We start from the raw sequence: 20,020 nt of genomic DNA on the forward strand, positions 1-20,020 counted from the left end.
TGCAGTGGAAGTGCAGGGTCTTACCCACTGGACCGCCAGGGAAGTTCCACTACTCAGGTTTCTTGATGAGAGGAGGTGAAGGGAGCTCCAGACTCTCCTTGCCCTAGAAAACATTCTTACCTGGATGGTGAGCTCCTACACATACTTCAAAGCCCAGCTGAAATGTCCCCTCCTCCAAGAAGCCTTCCCTGACCCCCCAAGAAGCTGAGTTCTTCTCCACTGGGGAAGGCACTCCATGGGGCTACAAGCTTTGGTGCTGGACTCTGTCCCCCACCCCCACCCCAGCATGGAAGATTCTAGAAGTGGGACTCCAGCTGCCAGCATAGAGATGGACTCACAGGGAGGGTTTGGTGAATAAATGCACAGCCAAAAGTGGACTGAGGATCAGGCCCACATATCTGGGGTGGGGGGGCCCCCTCTGTCCTCAATTTTCCTCTACTACCAAGTGGGTGTGACAGGGAAAGATCCCTGTTCACCAGCTGGCCTTGACCCTGAGGGAGCCCAGGGCAGGAGGCTGTTGTGTTCCTGTTGCAGGAGGACATGCCCTCAGGTTACTTACCCCAAGTTCATGCTGCCCCACAGACTGAAAAACTTAGTAAATACTATTGAGAAATCTGGGGCAGTACCAGGGAGTGGGGAGCCCATGGGGAGTGGAGGGCTGGGCTGATGAGGGAGAAAGGCGGGAGCTAGATAAAAGGCAGCCTCCAGCAAGCTCTGCTCACTCCTCCCCCTGCCCCTCTGTCTCTCTGTCCCTCCATCCCTCTGTCCCTTCACTGTCCTGGCACCATGCATCCTACCTCGGGTCCCAGTCTGCTGCTGCTGCTGGCCAGTCTCCCCCTGGCCCTGGGGGACCCCATGTGAGTAGTCACAGCCCGACCCCAAACAAGGCTGCTTCTGAGATGGGAGTGGGCATTTGTGGGTACAGGTCCCTGCAAGTTTAGGGCGCATGCGCGGTGTTGGGTGATTCTGTGGACGGGAAGTTTGGACTTCATAGGATCTGGGAGTTTGTAGTTTCAGGATTTAAGGGTTTAGGGATTTCGTATGGGTGTATGTGAATGAGGAGGTGGAGTTGGCTGTATTTATAGGTCTGGGGTGCTAGAGGTTTAGGGAGAAGTTTAGGGCGTTCCAGGGTTGGGTGTTTAGAGACTTGGGGTGTTTAAAGATTTAGGGGTCAGGGCTCCCAGAGTTGGTGGTTTTGATTTGAAGGTTCAGGAGTTGATGGGATTTGAAGCCCCTGAGCTGTCTGCCGGTCACCAGATCCCCTGTGGGAACAGGGGCTGGGGCAGAGCGCTAACCGGATAGGGCTGGCATCTCGGGCTCCAGGCATGACAGCTCCATGCCCTGTGCTCCCCTCTGGCAGGTATTCCATGATCACCCCCAACATCCTGCGTCTGGAGAGCGAGGAGACGGTGGTGCTGGAGGCCCACGAAGGGGAAGGGAATATACCAGTCGCCGTCACTGTCCACGACTTCCCGTCCAAGAAACAAGTGCTGTCCAGCGAAAACACCGAGCTGAACAGTGCCAATGGCTACCTGGGCACCGTCACCATAAAGGTGGGCACGCACGGGGAGCCCAGCCCCGCTGACACCCCACCCCCTCTTTGAGCGCTCCGGCTGCTGAGCCCCTCCTCCCTCTCTGAGCCCCACCCACTCTATCTGAGCCCGGCCCCTTCTGTCTGAGTCTCCTCCCCATTCTGAGCCCGTCCCCTCTCTGAATCTCCGCCCCTTTTGAGTCCCTCCCTTTGCTGAGCCCCTCCCGCTGCTTCTTCCAGTGCTTTCTCTGAGGTGCCTCCACCTTTTTTTTTAAACTTTTTATTTTATATTGGGGTAGAGTTGATTAACAATGCTGTGATAATTTCAGGTGTACAGCAAAGTGATTCAGTGATACATATACCTGTATATATTCTTTTTCAAGTTCTTTTCCCATTTAGGTTGTTACATAATATTGACCAGAGTTCCCTGTGCTATACATAGCCCCCTTATCTCTCTCAACTCCACCCCCTTCCAAGCAGGACCATCTCTGAGCCCCCCCCATTTCTGAGCCCCTCCTCTCCAAGCCCCTCTCCCTCTAAGCCCTCTCTCCCTTCAGAGCCCCTCCCCTCTCTGAGTCTCCTCCTCTTTCGGAGTCCCCTTCCCGTTCTGAGCTCTCCCTCTTCTGAGCCCACTGTCTGATTCCCCCTTCCCATCCTTCCCTCTGACTCCCACCCCCTCTCTTGCCCTTGCCCTCTCTCCAAGTACACTTTTTTTCCCCAGACTTTGGCAAACAAGGGAGACCAGGAGTGATGGGCAGGCTCTGTTGTGAAGAGGGGCAGGTGTGGATCCAGCCAAAGACAAGGGGCCCTAGAGCAGACGCCTAATAATCCCCTGTTCATGCCCAGATCCCGGCCAGCAAGGAGTTAAAATCAGAGAAGGGGCACAAATTCGTGACTGTCCAGGCGGCCTTCGGGAACGTCCTGGTGGAGAAGGTGGTGCTGATAAGCCTTCAGAGTGGGTACCTCTTCATCCAGACGGACAAGACCATCTACACCCCAGGCTCCACGGGTAAGGGTCTGGGGGTGGCTGGAGAGGGCCGGGGGCAGGGCTGGGGGGAGGGGCAGGGCCTCACCCAGCTCTCCCTTTCTCTCCCGCCTCGTCTCAGTCCTCTATCGGATCTTTACCGTTGACCACAAGCTGCTGCCCGTGGGCCAGACAGTTATCGTCAGCATTGAGGTACCAGCCAACCGGGGCCCCAGACCTACCCGGGGCAGAGACTCGGGGAGAGACAAAGAGATAGAGACAGAGAAAGAAGACACCGGCAAAGGCCCAGCAGCAGAGACCTAAAGGCAAAGAAATATGTAGAGGCACACAGATGGGGAGAGGGGGCGGGGGCCCAGGGAGACTACGTAGGGAGATGCTTGCGCCCGTGGATTCTGGGTCCCGATAAACCCCTGGTCACTGTTTGACTCTGGGCAGGTCACTTCACCTTTCCAAGTCTCCTTTTCCTCATCTGAAGATTGGCATAATGACAGACGCTAATTCTATGTAGTCTGTTCCGGCTAGTGCAGCCAGAGGGCGCTTGTGAGCACCCCTCCTCTGCCCGCGGCGCTCCAGGGCTCCCACCTCCCTCGAGGTAAAAGCCCAAGTCCTCCCCGCTGCCCACTAGGCCTGGCCCTACCTACCCCGTCCCCTCCAAGCCCTCACCTCCTCCCTGTCTCCCCCTCGCTCACTCTGCTCCAGCCACACCGGCCTCCTCACTGTTCCTCCAACAGCCCAGGCACAGTCTGCCCCAGGACCTTTGCACAGGCTATTCCCCCTACCCAAAAAACCCTCTTCCTCCAAATTTCCACACAGCTTGCTCCATCACCTCCTTCAAGTCTTTGCTCAAATATCACCAGTGTCCCAGTTTTACAGTGAGACCTCTCTGAGCGCCCCATAAAATTGCAACACCCAGGGCTTCCCTGGTGGCGCAGTGGTTGAGAGTCCGGCTGCCGATGCAGGGGACACGGGTTCGTGTCCCGGTCTGGGAAGATCCCACATGCCGCGGAGCGGCTGGGCCCGTGAGCCACGGCCACTGAGCCCGCGCATCCGGAGCCTGTGCTCCGCAACGGGAGAGGCCACAGCAGTGAGAGGCCCGCGTACCGCAAAAAAAAAAAAAAAAATTGCAACACCCCCTCTCTCACCCGTCCCCCCAACTCCCCCCCTCACACACACACACACACACACACACACACACACACACACACACAGGCACTCCACTCTCATCTTCCCTTCCTCCACTCTTATTTTCCTTCCGGGCCATCTCCCTTTAGCATCTTCTAAATTGGATTTATTCATTTGTTAATTGCACCTTCTCCCAACATCCTTTGAACTTAAATTCCAAACGGAAAGGAATTATCTGTTGACGCCATGCTTGCCAGGTAGTAGGGTAAATAAAAACTTACTGGAAGAAGGGAGAGAGGGAAGGAGAGGGGAGAAAGAAGCGGGGAGCGATGGGCAGGGAAAAACAAGTGTAGGAGGAACGGAGAGAGAAGGAAGGTAAGGAATGGAGTATGTGCTCCTCACGGGGTCTTCGTGAGTATGTACTGAGATCACACAAACCTAACAGGGACCAGGTTCTGAAGGCTGTGAGCTGGCTTTAGGGATTGTGGGATATGCGGGGAACAGAGAACACAACACACACCTCCTCTAAAGGCACAGAGCTGCCCGGCTCCCATGAAATGTCACCTTGTGCCGACAGGAGCACGTTATCCACAATTACCCCAATTTCCAAGAGAAGCCGGAACACCAGATTCCTATGTGATGTCCTCCTGTTGTTTAACTGTTGGCAACGAATGAAATGATATGTGTGTTAGGTCAAGCCATGCGACATTGCTATGCTTTAGGTCAAAAAAGGCAAATGTGGGCAATTATGTGTGATTTATACAAATCACACGCTTAGTGCAGGGTCCTGCACAAAAGTAGGTGATAAACGCTAGTTTTTATTAGTCTTCAGAGAGACACTGATCACCATACCAAACCAGTGACATAGGAGCTATAATTATCTCCGTTTTCTAGATGTGCACCCTGAGCACAGAGAGGTTAAGTAACTTGCCCACGTCACACAGCTTGTAAGTGGCACAGTGGGGATTTGAACCCAGGCTGACTGGCTCAGGTGCATGTTCTTAACCACTGCCCCTGTAGACACGACACAGTGTCCAGACACAGAGAGGGAGGGGAGAGCCAAAGGGCTAAGCCTGGTCTCTGAAGAGCCATTTCTCTCCCTGTCTCCCCACAGACCCCCGATGGCATTCCCATCAAGCGGGACTCCCTGTCTTCTCACAACCAGTTTGGCATCTTGCCCTTGTCTTGGAACATCCCAGAGCTGGTCAAGTATGTCACGCTCTCCAGGAGGGGGTTCAGGGCTCCCCTACCCCAGAAGAGGGAGTGGGGGGCTGCTAGGTCTGGTCAGATCACTAGCCTGCTTTCGCCACAGCATGGGGCAGTGGAAGATCAAAGCCCACTACGAAGATTCTCCGCAGCAGGGCTTCTCTGCCGAGTTTGAGGTGAAGGAATACGGTAAGGGGAGCAGGGAGCCGCGGGTGGGAGCGTGGGGAAGGAGGGGGGAGCACATAATTCTGGGCCCAGTGCTGGCTCACTGCCCACCACGACCTGTTCCCCCAGTGCTGCCCAGTTTTGAGGTCCAAGTGGAGCCTGAAGAGAAATTCTACTACATCGATGACCCAAACGGCCTGAAAGTCAACATCATTGCCAGGTGAGGGACAGGGGCGGGACCAGCTGGGGGGAGGGGCTCAGCCACAGCCAACAGGAGTTTGGAGGGGGGAGAATCTGAGGCTCTCCCGCCTCACAGGTTCCTGTACGGGGAGAATGTGGACGGGACGGCTTTCGTCATCTTTGGAGTCCAGGATGACGACCGGAGGATTTCATTGGCCCACTCCCTCACCCGTGTTCCGGTACCTGACAGAGGCCCCCCTCTACGTCTCTTCCACTCTTGTCCCCATCAGCGCCCCTCCCGTACCTGAGCCCCCCTCCCCACCCCAACCCCCGCCTCCGCTGAGCCTTCACTGTCTCCCCCAGATCACTGACGGTACTGGGGAGGCCAAACTGCAACGACAGGTCTTGCTGAACGGGGTACAGCCCTCCCAAGCCGACGCCCTGGTGGGCAAGTCCTTATACGTGTCTGTCACCGTCATCCTGCACTCAGGTGAGGCCAGGCTGAGGGCAGGGGCCCAGCACCACTGTACGGTCCAGTCTGAGATGGGAGGCCCAGTATGAAGGCAGAGTCCAATCTGAGGGGGGAGGCCTGGTCCTGAGGAGTGGCCCAGGAGCCCACCCTCACGATTGGCCCCCCTCAGGCAGCGACATGGTGGAGGCAGAGCGTACCGGGATCCCCATCGTGACCTCCCCCTACCAGATCCACTTCACCAAGACCCCCAAGTTCTTCAAACCCGCCATGCCCTTTGACCTCATGGTGAGACCCAGGGCGGGGCTGCAAACCCCCTCCACCGCTCCTGAGCTTGACCATGCCTCTAGGTCTGCCTGAACCCCCTCCACCTGGCCTGCACCCACAGGTGTTCGTGACGAACCCCGACGGCTCCCCTGCCCGCCACATCCCGGTGGTGACCCAGGGCACCAACGTGCAGTCCTTGACCCAGGAGGACGGTGTGGCCAAGCTGAGCATCAACACACGCAACGACCGGCAGCCCCTGACCATCACCGTGAGTCCAGGCCGGCCTCGCGACCCCACACCAGGAGACAGGGGGCTTGATTCTGTACAGCAGGGTCCTGACATTTGCACAAAGGGATCCTGTCCTGGGCATACAGGGGGGTCCTTTCATTTGCATAAAGGGATGTACCATCCACAGAGAGATGTTTTCATTTACATAGAAGGGCTCTTTTTTTACTTTATTTTATTGAAGCATAGTTGATTTACAATGTTGTGTTAATTTCTGCTGCACGGCAAAGTGACTCAGTTATATATATATATATGACTGAATATATATATATTTGTATATATCTTCTTTTTCATATTCTTTTCCATTATGGTTTATCACAGGATACTGTATCTAGTTCCCTGTGCTATACAGTAGGACCTTGGTGTTTATCCATCCTACATATATATGGTAGTTTGCATGCATAGAAGGGTTCTCATCTGCACAGCAGGGTCCTACCTTCTGCCTAGACGTCTTATAAGGACCCTTGCAATGGCATTGCGCCCACCTGGATAATCCCATCTCTTCCCCATTTCCTCAAGATCCTTAACCTATTCTCATCTGCAAAGTCTCTCTCGCCACATAAAATACCATGTTCCCTGGTCCCAGGGATATGGGTGTGGACATCTCTGGGGGGCCAGCATGCATCCATCTTTCCTTGCCCAGGTACGCACGCGGAAGGAGAATATCCCAGAGGCGCGACAGGCGACTAGGACCATGCAGGCCCTACCCTACAACACCCAGGGCAACTCCAACAACTACCTGCACCTCTCTGTGCCCCGAGTGGAGCTCAGGCCTGGGGAGACTCTCAATGTCAACTTCCACCTGCGCACGGACCCCCGCCACCAAGCCAAGATCCGCTACTACACTTACTTGGTCTGTGGCTTCCTAGAACACCCAGCACCCCCGGGAGCCCTCCACCATCCCGGCTGCCCCCGCCATCCTCCCTCTTACCTTTCCGATACTTATACCGACCTGTTCTCCCCAGGTCATGAACAAGGGGAAGCTGTTGAAGGTGGGGCGGCAGGTGCGAGAGCCCGGCCAGGACCTGGTGGTGTTGCCCATGACCATCACACCGGACTTCATCCCTTCCTTCCGCCTGGTGGCCTATTACACGCTGATCACCAGCAACAACCAGTGGGAGGTGGTGGCCGACTCCGTGTGGGTGGATGTCAAGGACTCATGTGTGGGCACGGTAAGCTTTGTGGCATCTCTCTGTGCCCATCTGGGGACTCTCCACCTGGCTGTCACTCTCCCCATCTTGGGCCCTTTGGCTTTGTCTCTCTCCAACTCCTTTTTAAAATTTGAAAATTTATTTTATTTATTTATTTATTTTGGCTGTGTTGGGTCTTCGTTGCTGCACTCGGGCTTTTCTCTAGTTGCAAGCGGGGGCTACTCTTCGTTGCGGTGCGCGGGCTTCTCATTGCGGTGGCTTCTCTTGTTGCAGAGCATGGGCTTTAGGCGCGTGGGCTTCAGTAGTTGTGGCAAATGGGCTCAGTAGTTGTGGCACATGGGCTTAGTTGCTCCGCGGCATGTGGGATCTTCCCGGACCAGGGCTCGAACCAGTGTCCCCTGCATTGGCAAGCGGATTCTCAACCACTGCGCCACCAGGGAAGACCTCTCTCCAACCTTCTGAATCTGTTCCTCTCCTCCATTTGCAGGGTTCCTGCCTCTCTCTTCTTCTTTTCTTCCCTTTATGTTTCAGTCTCAGTATCTTTTTTTCTTCCAGTTTTATTGAGATGTAATTGACACACAGCACTAACTTTAAGGTGTAGAGCATAATGATTTGACTTACGTACCTCGTGAAATGATCACAGTACGTTGAGTGAACATCCATCATCTCATAGAGGTACAGAATTAAAGAAATAGAAAAAATAATCTTTTCCCTTGTGGTGAGAACTCAGGGTTTCCTCTAATGACTTTCATATATAACGTACAGCAGCGTTAATTATATATATTTGCATCTTGTACATTACACCCCTGGTACTTATTCATCTTACAACTGGAAGTTGTAGTTCAATTCCCCCTCCCCTTACCTCTGGTAACCACAAATCCGATCTCTTTTTCTGAGTCTGTTTGTTTGTCGTGAAGCACCATTGACCTACATCACTATGTTAGTTCCTGGTCTACAACATAGTGATTCGATATTTCTCTACGTTTCAAAGTGTTCACCACGATGAGTCTAGTGAGTGACCGTGTGTCACCATACAGAGATACTACGTGGTTATTGACTTTCATCCCCAAGACTCATTTATTTTGTAACTGGAAGCTTGTACTCAGTATCTCTCTTGCTCCTGGCTTTCTCTCTTTTCTTGACTTTCTGCCTGAGGCCGGTTCTGCCTGCCTCCCTTCCTCTCTCTCTCCTTTCAGTCCAGCCCAGGACCTCCTTTGTCTTTGGCTTCCAGAGACCAGGGCCTTGCAGGGCTGACTTCTCCCTCCCTCCCCTCCAAACGTCCCCCCACCCAACCCCACCCTTGACCATAGCTGGTGGTGAAAAATGGCGGGAAGGAAGAGAAGCACCATAGGCCTGGGCAACAGATAACCCTGAAGATCGAGGCTGACCAGGGGTCCCGAGTGGGGCTGGTGGCCGTGGACAAGGGCGTGTTTGTGCTGAATAAGAAGAACAAATTGACCCAGAGTAAGGTATGCCCCCGCGTCACTGAGGTTGGTTTAGAGACGGCGTTGGGTTGAGGTGGGAATGGTGCTGGGGGGAACAAATGGGTCTGAGTGTGGGTTAAGTGTAGAGGTCCGAATGGACGCAGATACGGGGATGGGTTGAAGTCAAGTTGACGATGAGAATGTGGATGGACAAGGGTCCAAGCTGGGGATGGTCCCGGGGATGGACACAGCTCCAGGTCTAACTCCAGATGGTCCACCATGGCCGGCCAGCCTGGGGACCAGGATGAGGATGGATGGGGTGGGGTTGGATGGACGTGTTGGCCAATCGGTGGAGGCACGGCTGACCCGATCTCGCCACACTCTCGGCCTCCACTCCCCACTGCAGATCTGGGACGTAGTGGAGAAGGCAGACATTGGCTGTACCCCAGGCAGTGGAAGGGACTATGCCGGCGTCTTCACGGATGCAGGGCTGGCCCTCAAGACCAGCAAAGGCCTACAGACCAACCAGAGGACAGGTGAGGATGCAGCCAGCAGCAGGGCTAGGGAGGGGCAGGGCTTCCACCTCCCAGAGACTGAGAACAGGTTAAGGGCAGCGCTCTGGGATGGGGGTGGGGGTATTGAAGTCCCGCCTCCGCCACCATCTGGCGTATTATTTCTTTCGGAGCCTCAGTCTTTACATCTGTCACATGGGAGCAATAACACCCCGACCTCACGGGGGGCCACTGTGGGGAGGAAACCAAGGACACACAGTAGATGCCTAATCCTTCTGGTTCCCGGTCCACCTGCCCGTAGATCCTGAGTGCCCGAAACCAGCCCCCCGCCGACGCCGCTCGGTGCAGCTCATGGAAAAGAGGATGGATAAAGGTGGGAGCCCTCCGTCGGCGCTCGCCCACCGCTTCCCACCCGAGATCCAGCCCCTACGGGATCCCAGACGGAGAGGGAGGGGGAGGGCCTGGCCGTGGGGAAGTTCTCCCTGGGGTCTGTCCTGAGTGCCTCCTGCTTCGAGGCTGAGGGCGCGCGGGGCGGGGGATCTGTGCTCCCACAGCCGGTCAGTACAACAAGGAGCTGCGCAAGTGCTGTGAGGACGGCATGCGGGACAACCCCATGAAGTTCCCGTGCCAGCGCCGGGCCCAGTTCATCCTGCAAGGCGACGCATGCGTGAAGGCCTTCCTGGACTGCTGTGAATACATCGCCCAGCTGCGGCTACAGCACAGCCGCGACGGGACCCTGGAGCTGGCCAGGAGTGAGTCGGGTGGCAGGGAGGAGGCCCCTGTCCAAGGGAGGAGGAGGTGCCTGTCCAAGGGCGAGGTGCCTGTCCAAGCGGGGGAGGTGCCTGTCCAAGGCGGGGGAGGTGCCTATCCAAGGGGGATGGTGCCTGTCCAAGGGGGGAGGTGCCTGTCCAAGGAGGGAGGTGCTTATCCGAGGAGAGAGGAGGTGCCTGTCGGAGGAAGAAAGAAGCCTTCAGATGAGGAGCTAGGTGATTCAGGTCTGAGGGAAGAAGGACCCAGTCCAGTGGGGGACTAGGTCCTCCTTCCCTTGCCTGGAAGGCTCATCCTGAGGCAAAGGAACTTCCTGCCTGGGAGGGTCATCCTGGCCCTGGCCCTGTCACTCTGAAGTTTGACCTTAGCAGTGCCCAGGACATCCGTGGTCTGAGGGCACATTCTAGATGATAGGGCTGGTCACACTAGTTGCCAATGGGAAGACTAAGATGGGTTCTAGCCTTGCCTTCACCAAAGAAAACTAATTCATGTTGCCTTCCAAAGAGAGGTGCCTAACTTACGCCTAATTGATGTTCGTCCATTCATTCATTCATTCAGTTCTGGATGTACACACTTGAAACTTTATATCTCAGGCCAAGTCAGTCTTAAGCAAAGCCAAGAGAAAATTCTCTTAGAAGCCCATTTCAAGCAAAACCAGAATGGTCTCCACCACCAAGTGGCATTTACAGAACTAACAAGAGTCCCCACTGCCGTCTGCTGAGAGGCAGAGGACCCCGGTGTGAACTGATCCCTCCTTTTCTTAAACATCTTTTAATATGTCTTAACTAAGAGAAGGACTTTTCTGCCAGGATGCGCTTTGTCAAAACTGAATGTTTGCAGACACCTCTCAGTGGCCGCCATTGCCAAAGGGGTCAAGTAGGTCTAAATTCCTTTATCTGGAAAGCTAGCAACTCCTCCACCCCTCCCCCGCTCCAAAGACACCAAGATTCCCAATACGCATGAACAAAGACTTCTACCTTCAGTCTCTTTGCAAATTGCAATAACTAGACGTGGTGCTGTCTGCTCCAGTGACCCAAGACTTTTCTTTCACAAAGAGGAAATTTGGACAAAACTTCTGATTTACTGGGGTATAATTTACGCACACGGGTGTTTGTTTGGTTTTTTTCCCAGCATTGTGTCATTTCTGTAGCCAATTGGGGTGAGACAGAGGGTTGATTAAAAGTTAGTACCCCAAGGGCACTTTGATGGGTTATTCCAGAGTATGGGTGGATTTGGGCATCTCTGGAATTCCACCTACTTTGTCGTTAGGCAGACCCAGAACCAAATTAAAATCTGTGCATCGTTTTTTGAGGAAAGCCCAGCCAGGGTTGAACTCTATTGCAGCCCAGCTTCTTTTACGTGCAGACGGGGTCAAGCTGGCATTTAAAGGCCACCATCTCTTCAGCGATCTCCACCAAGTCTGGGGAATCTCTCAGCTCACCCCGTTGCTTTCAGGATGGACGTAACCATCAGGCATGGTGCTTGGGGGCCAGTGATGCTTTTAGAGGCTGATTCATGCAAATGTTTTCATTCCCTTGGAAATCAAAGACAGGAAAAAAACAATCAGTCCAGTTCAGCCTGGCTTATTTTCACCTTTCTACCAACAGAATTGTAAAATATGATTTTTAATTTTTTTTATGGAGAAAGGAACCCCCAGAGGCAAATGTGCCTAGGGTCCCCGGAAGTGATCACGTGACCCTGGGTGTGTTGCTGCGAGGAATCCCTCCAGGGTATTATAGAGATAAATATCTAAAAGGGGACAGTGGGGAAAGTGGGTCTGTTTTAACTCCCACCCCCCGCAGGTGACCTGGATGATGAAATAATGCCGGAGGAGGACATCATTTCCCGAAGCCAGTTCCCAGAGAGCTGGCTGTGGACCATTGTTGAGGACCTTAAAGTCGCAGACAAAAATGGGTAAGGCTGGGATGCTCCCACTTCCACCCACCCCCAGGCCAGCCCCTATCAGCACCCCAGACTGGACATTGAGTTTGCACGCACCTCAATGCCCCCTCTTTTCTGGAATCATTGTGGAATCACGCAACCTAGCCTAGAAGAGTTGGGGCTACCTACACGTGCCCACCCGCCAGCCCCACTCCAACCCTGTCCCTTGGGGCCCCTCCCTACCAGCTCTCCCCCTCCACCATGCTAGGTATCTTCTAATGCCTCCCCTCCCCCATCCAGAATCTCCACGAAGCTCATGAACGTGTTTTTGAAAGACTCCATCACCACTTGGGAGATTTTGGCTGTGAGCTTGTCAGACAAGAAAGGTGAGAGAGGATGGTGGTCTGGTCCTCAGGAGGCCAGGACCCCAGACCGCCCCGGGCATTTTCTCATTCAATCCTGACAGATCCTTTGTTTCCTGGTGGCTGACACTTTCCTCTGGTTCCTGGAGAGGCAATAGAGTGTAGAATGTGAGTGACATTGTGCTTTTTGTAAATAGATTTTAGTTTTAGTGCAGTTTTAGTTCAGAGCAAAATTGAGAGGATGGTGCAGAGATTTCCCATATACCCCTTTCCCCACCACAGACACAGTCTCCCTCACCATCAACATCCTCCACCAGCATGGTGCATTTGTAACAATCGAAGGATGCATGGATACATCATGATCACTGCAAGTTCTTAGCTGAGGTCAGGGTTCATCATAGTATCATACAGAATGATTTATAGCAACAAAAACTTTGCAGGGGTGATGTTGCCATGATACTGGGTAAAGCAATTAAGAAAAAATAGGGCTTCCCTGGTGGCGCAGTGGTTGAGAGTCCGCCTGCCGATGCAGGGAACGCGGGTTCATGCCCCGGTCCGGGAAGATCCCACATGCCGTCCGGAGCCTGTGCTCCGCAGCGGGAGAGGCTGCAACAGTGAGAGGCCCGCGTACCACAAAAAAAAAAAAAAAACGAAAAACAAACAAAAAAAAACAGGTCGACAAAGAAAAACTAAAAGAGGAAGCGGGATGAAATGAGTGATTGAAACATTGGTGGTTAGATTGTGAAACACGACAAAAAAAGTTGTATGTGTACACCCCCTGCCCTCCCGCCCCACCGCCACCAACGGCTGGGTGTGAGACCCTGACACACCCTAGCCAAATATGGATGACTTATAGCAGGTCTGAGAATGGGGCAAGGAGAGTGAGGCACGACTTTGAATGCAAAATTAAGTGGGTGCCAAAAAACTCAGTCATCAAGATAAATCATATTTTCATGCAATAGGTTTTTTGGAAAAAAATCAAAATGAATGCAAAAAAAACATGTTGTACAAAATATCCAGATTTTAAATATAAACCAGCAGTGTGCCGAGCCATAATGGGGTTTGAGGTAAAAGGAAAGATGTGTCCCATGTGCATGTTTTATGTATATTCTAAAGGTTAATTTTTTCCAGAGCATTAAAGAGGTTGAAAAACTATTGAAAACACTAAAACATTTTAAAACTAGGTGTATTAAAACTCACAACATTAAGTGTATTTTATTTATAGCAAACTCAGAACTTAATATACTCTAGTATAAGTTTGTTTGGTTGTAATTTATCATAAATTTTACTTTATTGTCATTTTACTTTCCTGGCTTCAAGATTTTCAAAATCTGCTTCTTTGTCTATCTTGCTTCTAATGCAAGGTATTGCAATTTTCTGCTAATTTCTCTTGAACAAGTGATGATGGCAGATGAAATCATATGCACAGAGCACATAGTTTTCCTTCTGCCTGAGACTCCAAAGCCACTCAGCACTGTTCTAGTTTGGGGCCCCCATCCCTGTTTCAAATCAGAGCATCTTCATATTTGCCTGTTGTACATTTCCATATATCGAGATTCTGTGTGAGGTTCCCTTTACCTAAAAAAAAGTTCCTGCAGCTTGAAAAAAAAAAAAAGTTGAAAACCACAGTTAGATCCTTGCCCCTCAAAGCCTATTCCCTGGGCCAGCTGCAATCCGGTAAAGTAGGTTTACCAGGGAGTTTGTTAGACATTCAGAATCTTAGTCACTCCTAACCTGCTCAGTCAGAATGTGCATTTTATCACTGGAAACATCTCCTGATCCCCAGGAGATTTGTATGGACATGAACGTTGGAAGAGTTCTTCCCTGCACCAGCATTTCTCAATCTCATCACTGATGTCATTCTGGGCTGGGTCATTCTTTGTGGCAGGGGACTGTCCTGTGTAATATAAAATGTTGGGTATCTTCATGGCTTCTACCTGCTAGATTCCAGTAGCAACCCATCTCCCTGGTTGTGACATCCAAAATGTCCCCAGATATTACCAAATGTCCCCGGGGGGGGGGGGGGCTGAATCCCTGTGGTTTTTAGATCTTGCCTGTGATGTCTTTTCAACATCATTAACCCTCTACATATTACCTCATTTAATGCTCACAACTACCCTATAAGGTTGGTACTATGATTCTCCTACAACTGAGAACACTGAAGCCAGGGAAAGAAGGTGACTGGCCCAGGATCACAAGTGAATGAAACTTTCAGGAATCCAAACTTCAGAATAAAGACTGAAGCATGATAACCAATAGAACTTGAAATTTTTAGACTTGTGAGCTGTTAGGAATTAAAGAGTCAGTAAGGTTAAAAGCAAGGAGCTTCCCAAGCCCAAGTGCCTGTGTCCAAATCGCAGGTCCTCCTCGGGGCAGCTGTGTGGCCTTCGTCAAGTTACCCAGCCTCTCTGTGCTCATCCGTAAAATAGGCACGATAGAAATAGTACCTATTCAAAGTGTTGGGATTTTATAATAGTGATAATAGTACCTGACACATTGTAAATGTTTAATGAGTGTGAGCTATTATTTTTATTATTGGAGTAGAACGTACTTTAGGGATCAAAGGGAAAATGTCTTTCGGAGATGCATAGACGCTCCCTTAAATGACACAAAGCAGGCATCAGAAGTCATTTCTTTCTTTCTTTCTCTTTTTTAATTGAAGTATAGTTGATTTACAGTGTTGTGTTAGTTTCTGGCGTAGCCATGTCTTTTTAAAAAAATATTTATTTATTTATTTACTTTTTGGCTGCGTGGGGTCTTAGTTGCAGCGCAGGCTCTTCGTTTTGGCGTGAGGGCTTCTCTCTAGTTGTGGTGTACTGGCTCCAGAGCACGTGGGCTCTCTAGTTGTGGCTTGCATGCTCAGTAGTTGTGGGTCACGGGCTTAGTTGCCCTGTGGCATGGGGCATCTTAGTTCCCAGACCAGGGATTGAACTCACGTCCCCTGCATTGGAGGGCGGATTCTTAACCACTGGACCACCAGCGAAGTCCCTCATTTCTTTTTAACAAAGAGATTTTTAAAAAATGTATTAGGTTTTCAGAAACAATTGAGCAAAAAGTATAGAGAGGTGCCACGTACCCCTCTCTCCCCCAGATTCCCCTATTGTTAACATCTTGCATTAGTGTGGTACGTTTGTTATAGTGGATGGGCCAATACTGATACATTATTATGAACTGAAGTCCATAGTTGACATTAGGATTCACTCTTGGTGTTGTACATTCTATGGGTTTGGATAAATACATCATGACTTGTAGCCACTGTCACAGTATCACACAGAATAATTGTTTCACTGCCTTGAAGTGACAGGAATTGTGTATCATAAGTCATTCCTTTTTTGGTTCTCTTTCCATTCTTCCTTCCATCTCATTCAAGGAGAAAAGCTAAGTCTAGTGCAAGGATGTCTTTACCTTGTCTCTACTTCTTGTTTAACTCCTTTTTTAAACGAAGAGAGAGTGGTCTAGCTTTCTGCGGGCAACACAAGCCAACTAGTATTTAACAAAATCATTTTGTTTTCCTTGAGGTAACCTGTTTATAGCACAAGAACCTGGGTTCTCATGCACCGTAGTAAATTAAATTTGAGTTTAAAAATGTGAATAGTAAGTAAGAAATGGTAAATTAAACCAGTGACTCTAGCAGACCCCCCGAGGGTGATGAGTAAATGACTGTCGATTGGGAAATAAGGATTTTGTTCAAGCCTCTGATTATTATTTTTTCTGCCATTGAAGAATACGGAAAATTATCAGATCTTTTTTTTTTCTTTTTTGGCGGTGGTGCGTGGCTTATGGAATCTTAGTTCCCCAACCAGGGATTGAACCCTGGTCCAGTCAGGGATTGGCCCTCAGCAGTGAGAGCAGGGAGTCCTAACCACTGGACCGCCAGGGAATTCCCTCCAATCTTAATAGATTTCTTGGTGTAACATTATGATTAATGTGATAATGTTTTCACAAATTTCACTTGCATCAACACTTTGCTTACATTTAATCTGGTAACTGTTGTATCACAAGTAACCACTGTTTTTAAGCATCGTTTTGCTCAATGTTATTAACAAAATTCAACTGAGTAAATTTGAAGATCTAATTGGGTTTGTTAAACAATTCATGAGCTGGGCAGCATCTTAGCTGGCAAGGAGAGATACTCAGAGGAGTTGTACAAAATTAAAGGTTTTTATAGAATGAAGGGTAGGGCAAACAAGTCATCAGCAAGAGAAAAATGTCCTCATTGGAGGAAAGTAACAATTCAGGTAAGACAGTTTCTCATTGGCTGAGCTGCAGTGTTTTCATTGGCTGGGCTTGTTGCTGGGCGGGAAGAAAATCTTCCTTCCTCCTGCTGTAGTTAAGTTAATTGCACTTTCTGTTTGGGAGTGCAAACATCTTTTCCAGTTGGGGTCTGTAATTGAAGCTTCTTCCTGTTGGGATCTGTTGACATCTTCCTGTTTGGGATAACATATTCCCGTTTGGGATAACTGAAGTCAGTGGTAGGGCATCAGAGCTCCCTCTACAGGCCTTCCCTTCTCCAATTTTAGTTGAGGTGTCCTTTCATTAATTTTTACAATGTAGATCAGCACTGTCCATTAGAAATATAATGCAAGCTGTGTATGTCATCTAAAATTTTCTGGTAGCCCCACAAAAAAGGAGTAGATTAAATCAATTTTAATAATACACTTTATTTAATCCAAATATATCCAAAATATTATTATTTCAACATTTTGTAAAAATTTGCAAAACCACTACCACAGTAATCATGTTACAATAGCAAATCTATTAATATTTAAGAATAACCGATTAATATCTCAAATTTATTAATCAAGTTTTTTTTTTTTTTTTTTGCGGTACGCGGGCCTCTCACTGTTGTGACCTCTCCCGTTGCGGAGCACAGGCTCCGGACGCGCAGGCTCAGCGGCCATGGCTCACGGGCCCAGCCGCTCCACGGCATGTGGGATCTTCCCGGACCGGGGCACGAACCCGTGTCCCCTGCATCGGCAGGCGGACTCTCAACCACTGTGCCACCAGGGAAGGTCCATGTATTTTATTTTTGTTTGTACTGAGCCTTTGAAATCTGCCATGTATTTTATACTGACAGTGCATCTAAATTAGGATGCTAGCTTTTCATTGAAAATACTCTGATCTGTATTTTGGGATCCATAAAATTTACAGTTGAAAAGGTAGATTGGCCTATCCAAGTTGTTCTAAACATACTTAAACTAAAAACTTTAAAAGTTTTCCAATCACTGAATCAAGCATCCTTTTTAAAATTGAGATGTAATTCACATAACATGAAAGTCACCATTTGAAAGTGTACAATTCAGTGGTTTTTATTACATTCACAATGAGCATTGGTTTTTTAAGTTTAAATCTAAGTTAATTAAAAGGAAATAAAAGTAGGAATCCAGTTCTCACTCGAGCTAGCCACATTTCAAGTGCCCAGTGACCACCTGGGGCTACCATTTTGGAGATCGTACATATAGACCCTTCATTTATGCTTGCCTTCTTCCCTCCTACATATCTATCTATGAGTAAAATTACAGAGAAAATGGGAACCATTAAATCATGGCAACTCCCAGCCACCACCACCATCTGTAAGTTATCACCATTAATGATGGTTCGTCTATGGGCTTCTGCAAAGACAGGCTGACCTTGGGACAGCTCCAGTGGTCAGAGGTAAGCACTGAGACATTGGTAGGGGCAAGAAGCTGGACCTGAACTTGGATCCAGTCCACCTGGCCCACCCCCTGCCCCACCCCTGACACTTCATGTTCTGTTTCCACCCGGGCAGGGATCTGTGTGGCTGACCCCTATGAGGTCACGGTGATGCAGGATTTCTTCATTGACCTGCGTCTACCCTACTCTGTTGTGCGCAATGAGCAGGTGGAGATCCGAGCCGTCCTCTACAACTACCGGGAGGCGGAGGAGCTCAAGGTGGGCCCCTGGTGCAATGGAAGCATGATGGGGGCTTGGAGAAGAGGGTCTGTGGTACATTCCCCTGACTTGATACTCTCTCTCCCCGGCAGGTGAGGGTGGAATTGCTCTACAATCCAGCCTTCTGTAGCCTGGCAACGGCCAAGAAGCGCCACCAGCAGACCCTGATCATCCCACCCAAGTCCTCGGTGCCCGTGCCTTATGTCATTGTGCCCCTGAAGGTCGGCCTCCATGAGGTGGAGGTCAAGGCTGCTGTCTACAACCACTTCATCAGTGATGGCGTCAAGAAGACCCTGAAGGTCGTGGTGAGTCCTTGGGGTACCTGCTTCCGCTCGTCCTTCAGGAAAGGCTCCTGTTCTCCCTGTGCTGTCAACCCAGGTTAGAGACCCAGGCCAACCTTAGGAGATCCAGGAGTCCTGGCGGTTTGGAAGCAGGGCCGGGATTAGGGTGAGGCAAGTGAGGTATTCTCCTTGGGCACACAATTTTAGGGTGCACCCAAAAGCTCAAACAAAGATCAATAATATTTTTTTCATTAAAATATATTTTAATATCAAATATGACATTTTGTAACACCTTTCCGCATAGGAGTTTTCTTTTTAACTTTAAAAATTTTGGTGGGAATTCCCTGGCAGTCCAGTGATTGGGACTCAGCGCTTTCACCGCTGTGGCCCCGGGTTCGATCCCTGGTTAGGGAACTAAGATCTCGTAAGCCGCATGGTGCAGCCAAATAAATAAATAAATAAAATAAAAATGTTTATCTGTAGACACATGACGGCTCACATTGGGCCTTTGATTCTAATTAAGATAGCCCCTATTTTAATTGAGCACTTATGTGTCAGCCACTGTGTTAGTACTTATGTACATTCTTTCATTTATTTTTTCTTTTTCTTTATTCTTATTTATTTATTTAAAATTTTTGTTTTACTTTTATATTATTTGTTTTATTTTTAGATTTTTATTTTATTTAGCCCATTGAGAGGCATTTGGTTTAAAAACAGACTCTGGAGCAGAGTACCAGGTTCAAGCCCAAATTCTGTTCTACTCACTGTGTGACCTTGGGCAAGTTACTTCACCTGTCTGTATCCCAGTTACCCCATCTTTAAAATGGCATTGATAATAGCAGTACCCACTCCAGTGGGTTGTTGTGAAGATTACATGAATTAACCCCAGGAAAGCAATCTTCTAGGCACATAGGAAGATTTCTAAAGGTCTTGTTATTTCTTTATTAATTTATAATTTTATTATTAATTTGCACAACAGTGGGTATGAGGTAGATGTTTTTGTTTTTGGTTTTTGCGGTACGCGGGCCTCTCACTGTTGTGGCCGCTCCCGTTGCGGAGCACAGGCTCCGGATGCGCAGGCTCAGCGGCCATGGCTCACGGGCCCAGCCGCTCCGCGGCATGTGGGATCTTCCCGGACCGGGGCACGAACCCGTGTCCCCTGTATCGGCAGGCGGACTCTCAACCACTGCACCACCAGGGAAGCCCGAGGTAGATATTTATATTACCTCCTTATAAGGAAGGAAGCTGAGGCACAGACAAGTTAAGTAACTGACTTCCAGTCATACAGCTAAGGTCAGGTGGAGGCCATCATGCCTTATGCTACAGTAATCCCAAGAACAGTGCCCTGCTGACTGTCTGTCTGCCCTTTTATTCACACGACTCCCCCTACCCCTAACACTGTCCAGCCAGAAGGAATGAGAGTCAACAAAACTGTGGCCGTCCGCACACTGGATCCAGAACATCTGGGCCAAAGTGAGTCAGCGAGGCAGAGGGGGTGAGGCCTGGGTGGTGATGCAG

The 20,020-nt window shown here is 49.9% G+C and overlaps 1 protein-coding gene across 1 annotated transcript in view; it reads left to right on the forward strand.

The window, feature by feature from the left end:
- The first annotated feature begins 728 nt into the window (after positions 1–728).
- C3 (complement C3) overlaps positions 729–20,020 on the forward strand; it is a 34,913-nt gene continuing 15,621 nt past the window's right edge. The window contains exons 1-22 of the mRNA XM_027085716.1: positions 729–857; positions 1,361–1,553; positions 2,378–2,540; positions 2,638–2,708; positions 4,753–4,847; positions 4,951–5,033; positions 5,139–5,229; positions 5,326–5,428; positions 5,553–5,679; positions 5,831–5,946; positions 6,047–6,193; positions 6,854–7,063; positions 7,176–7,382; positions 8,672–8,830; positions 9,192–9,321; positions 9,599–9,670; positions 9,852–10,049; positions 11,868–11,979; positions 12,247–12,332; positions 18,079–18,221; positions 18,314–18,526; positions 19,909–19,975. Coding sequence (XP_026941517.1) covers positions 787–857; positions 1,361–1,553; positions 2,378–2,540; positions 2,638–2,708; positions 4,753–4,847; positions 4,951–5,033; positions 5,139–5,229; positions 5,326–5,428; positions 5,553–5,679; positions 5,831–5,946; positions 6,047–6,193; positions 6,854–7,063; positions 7,176–7,382; positions 8,672–8,830; positions 9,192–9,321; positions 9,599–9,670; positions 9,852–10,049; positions 11,868–11,979; positions 12,247–12,332; positions 18,079–18,221; positions 18,314–18,526; positions 19,909–19,975 — 2,857 coding nt within the window. The 5' untranslated portion in view covers positions 729–786. The remainder of the gene's footprint in view (positions 858–1,360; positions 1,554–2,377; positions 2,541–2,637; positions 2,709–4,752; positions 4,848–4,950; positions 5,034–5,138; positions 5,230–5,325; positions 5,429–5,552; positions 5,680–5,830; positions 5,947–6,046; positions 6,194–6,853; positions 7,064–7,175; positions 7,383–8,671; positions 8,831–9,191; positions 9,322–9,598; positions 9,671–9,851; positions 10,050–11,867; positions 11,980–12,246; positions 12,333–18,078; positions 18,222–18,313; positions 18,527–19,908; positions 19,976–20,020) is intronic.

The sequence above is a fragment of the Aethalodelphis obliquidens genome, unplaced genomic scaffold (genome assembly GCF_003676395.1).
Source record: "Aethalodelphis obliquidens isolate GAN/ISIS:26980383/991018 unplaced genomic scaffold, ASM367639v1 scaffold53, whole genome shotgun sequence".
Classification (NCBI taxonomy): Eukaryota; Metazoa; Chordata; class Mammalia; order Artiodactyla; family Delphinidae; genus Aethalodelphis; species Aethalodelphis obliquidens.